The sequence below is a fragment of the Quercus lobata genome, chromosome 8 (assembly GCF_001633185.2).
Source record: "Quercus lobata isolate SW786 chromosome 8, ValleyOak3.0 Primary Assembly, whole genome shotgun sequence".
Classification (NCBI taxonomy): domain Eukaryota; kingdom Viridiplantae; phylum Streptophyta; class Magnoliopsida; order Fagales; family Fagaceae; genus Quercus; species Quercus lobata.
In genome coordinates, this window is record NC_044911.1 from 64,612,530 (window position 1) to 64,618,623 (window position 6,094).

At 35.3% G+C, this 6,094-nt stretch overlaps 1 protein-coding gene across 1 annotated transcript; it reads left to right on the forward strand.

Moving 5' to 3' along the window:
* Positions 1–303: 303 nt before the first annotated feature.
* LOC115956046 (UDP-xylose transporter 3-like) lies at positions 304–5,720 on the forward strand. The gene is made up of 7 exons (XM_031074503.1): positions 304–1,004; positions 2,538–2,722; positions 2,836–2,903; positions 4,166–4,298; positions 4,510–4,671; positions 4,768–5,040; positions 5,206–5,720. The coding sequence occupies exons 1-7, from the start codon at positions 884–886 to the stop codon at positions 5,320–5,322; spliced, it is 1,059 nt and encodes a 352-aa protein (XP_030930363.1). The 5' UTR covers positions 304–883; the 3' UTR covers positions 5,323–5,720.
* The last annotated feature ends 374 nt before the right edge of the window (positions 5,721–6,094 follow it).

Genomic DNA, 6,094 nt, shown 5'->3' on the forward strand with positions numbered 1-6,094 from the left:
GAGCTTCCATTTATAAACAGATAGGGAAAAAAAAAATGAATCTTACCCTATATGGTAAGGACTCAAGCTTTCTAGGATATAAATTTTATTACATAGATAGTATCAAATTATCAATCACAGAAAAGAAAAGAAAAATCTGTTAGATGAAATTATAAATTGATGTGGTCATCAATCACAGTATAAACTATAAAATATATATATATATATATATAAATATATATATATTATATTAAAAAAAAATGAACGGGTTGAAAGTTCAGCAATTAGATTCATTCATTTATTCTACGAGACCGTAGGACCCGAATGACTGGACACCGACACAAACAATAAAACCCAATCTCCATCTTTGATCAAAACCGCGTTACCTTTCTTTCTTTTCTTACTCTCTTTCCTCTCAATTCATTCTCTGAATCTAAATATCTTTTAGAATCATTTGCCACTATTATTCTTTACAATCACCCAACTTTTTCAACCCCACTGGTCGTCCTTGCACCTCTGAAAAAGCAAAGCAAAAAAACAAAACAACAAAACCCAGTTCCGACATTGTATTGTATTTTTTATTTTTTTTCAAATACCTCATAACTATTAAATTTAGTTTGGTTTGGTATACTACTATCAAATTAGTACCAATTCACCAAACCAGACACGTACAGTCTGTTTTAACTTTAGTGGCACACTTCTTTTCTTCACAAAGTGACTGCTTGCCTAACCAAGAAAGTTTTCTTTTTATCAAAAATCAAAGACCACCCCACAATCCCATTTTTACTCACACCCAGATCGGATCAGATCCAAAGCTTTGGTTTTTATCAAACACCCACTTCCAGTTAGTGGAATTTGAGGTGGGTTTGTGATTAGAGAGCCCAGTAACAGGAAATCAAAGAGGATGGGTGAGGGTGAGCGATTCCAGCTGGGAACAGTGGGGGCGTTGTCTCTGTCCGTAGTTTCTTCTGTGTCCATTGTGATTTGTAACAAGGCTCTAATGAGCTCATTGGGTTTTCATTTCGGTAAGTTTAAGGTTTTTTGTTTCACAACCTCGTTTTCTGCTAGATATTTTGGTCAAACGTGGCATTTGTAGTTTTCTGTCTGATTCTTTTGCCAAGTTACAATCTTGTTAATAAATTATAGTTAAGATATGTGCTTTTGTGTTTCATTTAGTTTTGACCTTATTGGGTATGTTTCTTTCTTTGTAATTTGATTTTTATTGATGTAGTTAAGTGTCTAAGTGGGGATATGAGGTTGGTGAGTTATAAATAATAGTATATCAAGTAGAAAGGGACCAATCTAAATTGTTGTAATTTATGCGTTGAAGTACCAAAATGGGAGATCTTTCATGCGAACTGTATTTATTAATGGTGGCGGTGGGACATTTGAAGTGGCTCCATGGAATTAGAGCATCCCTCCCCTCTTCTTTGATGATTATAAATCGAGGAATTTTAAAGTTCTAATAGCTAATCTCATTTGGTGATATATTGGTAACTGATATATAATCTCCGATGAGCCATCTGGTTCTGTGTTCAATTATATGTATAAGAAAATTACTGAATTTTAGACTTCACTAATTCATAGTAGAAAAATTTTACTATGTTATGGTGACTAGGGATTTTTTTCCCGATGAGTGATGAATAAAGGTATTTTCTGATGAATTAGTATTTTTTTTTAGCCCAAGTTATCTTCAAAGGATCCCTCATATTTTTATTATGAAAATTTCATGCCGACCCAAGTATCTTGGATGTATTAGAGACATATTCTGGCATATCCAAAATAATCAGATTTATAATTTAGTATATCCTGGTATATCCATATCAGTATTTGTTGTGCATTTTGGAGTCCATGAGTTTACTAGACCTAGTCTAATAAATTTGATTTTGATTTTTACTATAGCATATTAGCTTGACTTAGTTCCACTATTTGCCAAAACAAGATTATTGAATGATTAGTTCACATATTTTCATAATTGGTATACTTTGGGATCCCCTATATAGAATGAAAGACATAAGTGGATGACCAGTTTCTTACTATCTAAATATGAAGAAATCACAAGGTTCATCTTTGTAGTTTCTTGTTGAAGCAAGAGTTGACACATCCGGTTATCACTGCAGTTTTTTGTTGCCTTGATTTGTTCACTAGGATGGTATCCCGTCTCCCAATAAATTTAAGACCACTTTGTTGGTCTAGATCACCTGTTGCCTGAATCAGACAAAGGTGGGGGTAATTATGGGCGGGCAATGACTTGGCAATTCTCTAATGACTTTGAGCGACTGTTCAATAGTCGCACATGTAGTCCCGGCTGTGTTGTTATGAGCATATGAGACGTTAGCACTTCCGTTGGACATGCCAATTGTGATGTAAAGCCCTCAACTAGATTATCCTTTCCAGAAAAATGTTTGGAATTATTATTCTCATTCTACTAATTCAAAAAAGAAGAAGATTAGTCTCATTCTGATCATATTTTTACAGTCATGATGATAATGGTTTGCTTTGTTAGACCTTACGACTTAAGGTGTAATAACATCTTTTATCCTCTCATATTTCTGCAGCTACAACTTTGACAAGCTGGCATCTTCTAGTCACCTTTTGTTCTCTTCATGTGGCTTTAAAGATGAAATTCTTTGAACACAAAGCTTTTGACCAAAGTGCTGTAATGGGCTTTGGCATTCTAAATGGGATCTCCATTGGGCTTTTGAATTTGAGCCTGGGTTTCAATTCTGTTGGATTTTATCAGGTACTATTGTTATTCTTACTCTATTTTGAATTTTACATATATATGTGTCCTGTGTTCTTTTAGCCTTTCTTATTAAGTTTAAGAAATTCTGAACTACTCCTTTTTAAATCCAGATGACCAAGCTGGCAATCATTCCTTGCACTGTAGTCTTGGAGACCCTTTTCCTTGGCAAGAGATTCAGGTTTCTCGAGACACTTTTACACTCTTATGACTAAGATGCTGATATACTGATGCACTCACCTAAAATAATTATTAGTTCATCATGAACTTGAACATTATGCTCTGTCAACTACATTATTTTCATCTGAACGTAAAATTCCCTTATTTGGCTACTCTCTGTGATTGTGTACTTGTAAGTAGTAACCTTATGGGATGCTTTCCAAGGTCCTATCATTTAGTTGCAGGTGTCATCTCAAACTGTATTGCAACCTTCTAGTTGTGATTGTTCATCCCAAGGAATGGGGTTGAAAACAGAATGTTGATGAGTTTCTTAGCACCAGAATTGTTTGATTTATCAACTTTTCAGGCCATATGATTTGGAAGCCCGATGGATGTTTTATAAAGAGGACATTTTTCACTGAAATTGTAAAATTGTTGTGATTCTTGTGGAGCACTATATTATTCCAATATCATTATTGATTCAACAGTAACTCAAATTCTTCATGCATGTATTGTGGGGTTCTTTTGTGAATTTGTGTTTGTTTTCAATGCATGTCATGGTTATCTTCAGTTATTATAAGACTACTATCTGTTGCTAATTTTTCAAGGTCACTCATGTTCGAATTTGATGTATAACTGTCTTGGCATTCTCTATAAGGTTACATATCATAGAAATCATTTGTAAGGTTACAAGTAAAAAGGTAGTTCTTTAGTTGTGCTCAAGCTAATTATTATGGTTTCTGGATATCAAATTGTCTTCCCCTCCCTTTGGGGAGACATATTGCATTTCTTCAAGGCATAAGTACCAACCACTTGCTGTAGTTTTTAAATCCTTCTTTAGCATTTAGTGCTATCTAGGGTCTTATCATATTATGCTGTCACATCTTTGCTTTCACCTCAACTCTCTTGTGGTTTAGCACTTTTTGTTGTGGTAATGCTTCCCACCTGAATTAAATTTTTAGTGATGATCAGTCTTTGTTGCTCACGTCTGGCAAACATTGTCCTGAAACTATATGTGTTCTAAAGAACATGATTGCTACTGTTATGGATATGCATCTCAGTGCATCAAGCGCTTCTTTTCTATCCTTTTAATTCTTTGAGCATGGATTGCCAATATTGTCTCCTCAACTGCTGCTGCCTTTTATTAAGTTTGCAAACACGTGACCTCTTTTCTGAACCAATTTAAATGCATTTTGGTTTCTTCAACTATGAAATAATCTGGTCTCTGATTTGTAATTTATTGAAACTGTACTTATATGTTCTTTATTTTTATTATTGTTGCAGTAGGACTATTCAGCTTGCACTCATTATCCTCCTTCTGGGTGTTGGGATTGCAACAGTCACAGATGTGCAACTTAATGCTTTGGGCTCTATCCTGTCTCTCCTTGCAATTGTTACAACATGTGTTGCTCAAATTGTATCCTTGATGAAGTTACCTTAATTGAAAATCCACGTGCACACCACCTTTTGTTAAGAATCGTTGAGACATGTTGAATTAAAAAGAATTTAATCTTTTGAGCTTAGGCATTGATGCTTTAGTTTGTTTATCTTTGCTGGCAATAGTCTTGTATGGACAACACACTTCTATTATTTTTGCCTTGTTTAAGAACTTAACTTATTCATTTCAGATGACCAATACCATCCAGAAGAAGTTTAAGGTTTCTTCAACCCAACTTCTATATCAATCTTGCCCATATCAAGCAGGCACCTTGTTGATCACTGGCCCATTTTTGGATGGGCTTTTGACTGATCAGAATGTATTTGCTTTCAAATATACAAGTCAAGTAGTGGTGAGAATCAAAAAATTTCTGAGACTGACCCCTTTTTTCTTTCCCTCCTTATCTTTGAAATTATTCTCATTCTCTCTCTCTCTCTCTCTATTACAGGCATTCATCATCCTATCCTGCCTGATATCTGTCTCTGTAAATTTTAGCACATTTCTTGTAATTGGAAAGACATCCCCAGTCACCTATCAGGTGCTTGGACATCTGAAGACTTGCTTGGTATTGGCATTTGGTTATGTCTTACTTCGTGACCCATTTAACTGGAGGAATATTTTAGGGATTTTGATTGCACTAATTGGGATGGTTCTATATTCCTACTTTTGCACTCGTGAGAGTCAGCAAAAGGCTAATGAAACAGCAGCACAACCATTTCAGGTTCTGGCCACTTTTGTCAATTCTTGTCTTATTCTATCAATATGCACGCTTTACTTCCTAGAAATTTCATTTACTGTTAAATTTTAATGTTAACATGCTTTGTGAACTCTCTCTCTCTCTCTCTCTATTTATTTATTTTCTAAAAACAATTCTGAATGATGCCAGGTAGTGGAAGGTGAAGCTGATCCTCTGCTGAATGCGGAAAATGGGAAAGGAGGATTAACTGATGCTGTTGTCCCAAAAGCCCCTGTGTGGAATTCAAACAAAGATTTGCATGCATGAAAGATTGTTCATACACTGAAGAGAAGCAGATCTCAAATTCGCGATCAAAGTAAAGGAGAAAGTCACTTAAATGAAAATAGGGGGGGAAATAGTGCTACTGTGAGAGCAATGGCAATATCTGTGGCATAAACAGATTTTCCATGTGGTACATCTGCAATCTGCCCAGGTGTGAGCCTTCCTTTTCCTTATTAGTGTTGGTTTAGCATTATATTAAGTTGATATCCCACCAGTTAGCTCAAACGATGACTGCATATAATGGGTATTGTTGTTTTCCTGGCCAAACAAATATGGTTCAGCCTTGTAATCATTTTTTTAATGAAATCTTATCGCCTGTTATATATGGAAAATTTGAATTCTCTGCGTTCTTTAATGAAATATAAGTTTCAAATTGGGTTATTTATTATTATGTAGATGAGGATATTAGCCTTTTCCCCCCCTTTTCCATAGAAGTCTGCTTGGGCCTATGGGCTAATATAGAAGGTAGCCTTCTCCCACCCTTAAGATCTGATTCTTGGTCTCTGGTATGATCTTTTGTTCCAACCTGTCCTAATTTTTTCAGTATTTTCCTTGTTTATCTAATTGTTCTTCAAATAAAAAGCTGACAATAGTGGTCGAGGTTTCAAGGTGAGTGGGTATTATCATTCTCTATCCCCTTCTACTGTCGTTTCTTTCTTTCCCATGGAAAATGGTGTGGCAATCGAAGGTTCCTCCTCGGGTAGCTTTTTTCTCCTGGACTGTTGCTTTAGGCGAGATTCTAACTACGGATAATCTT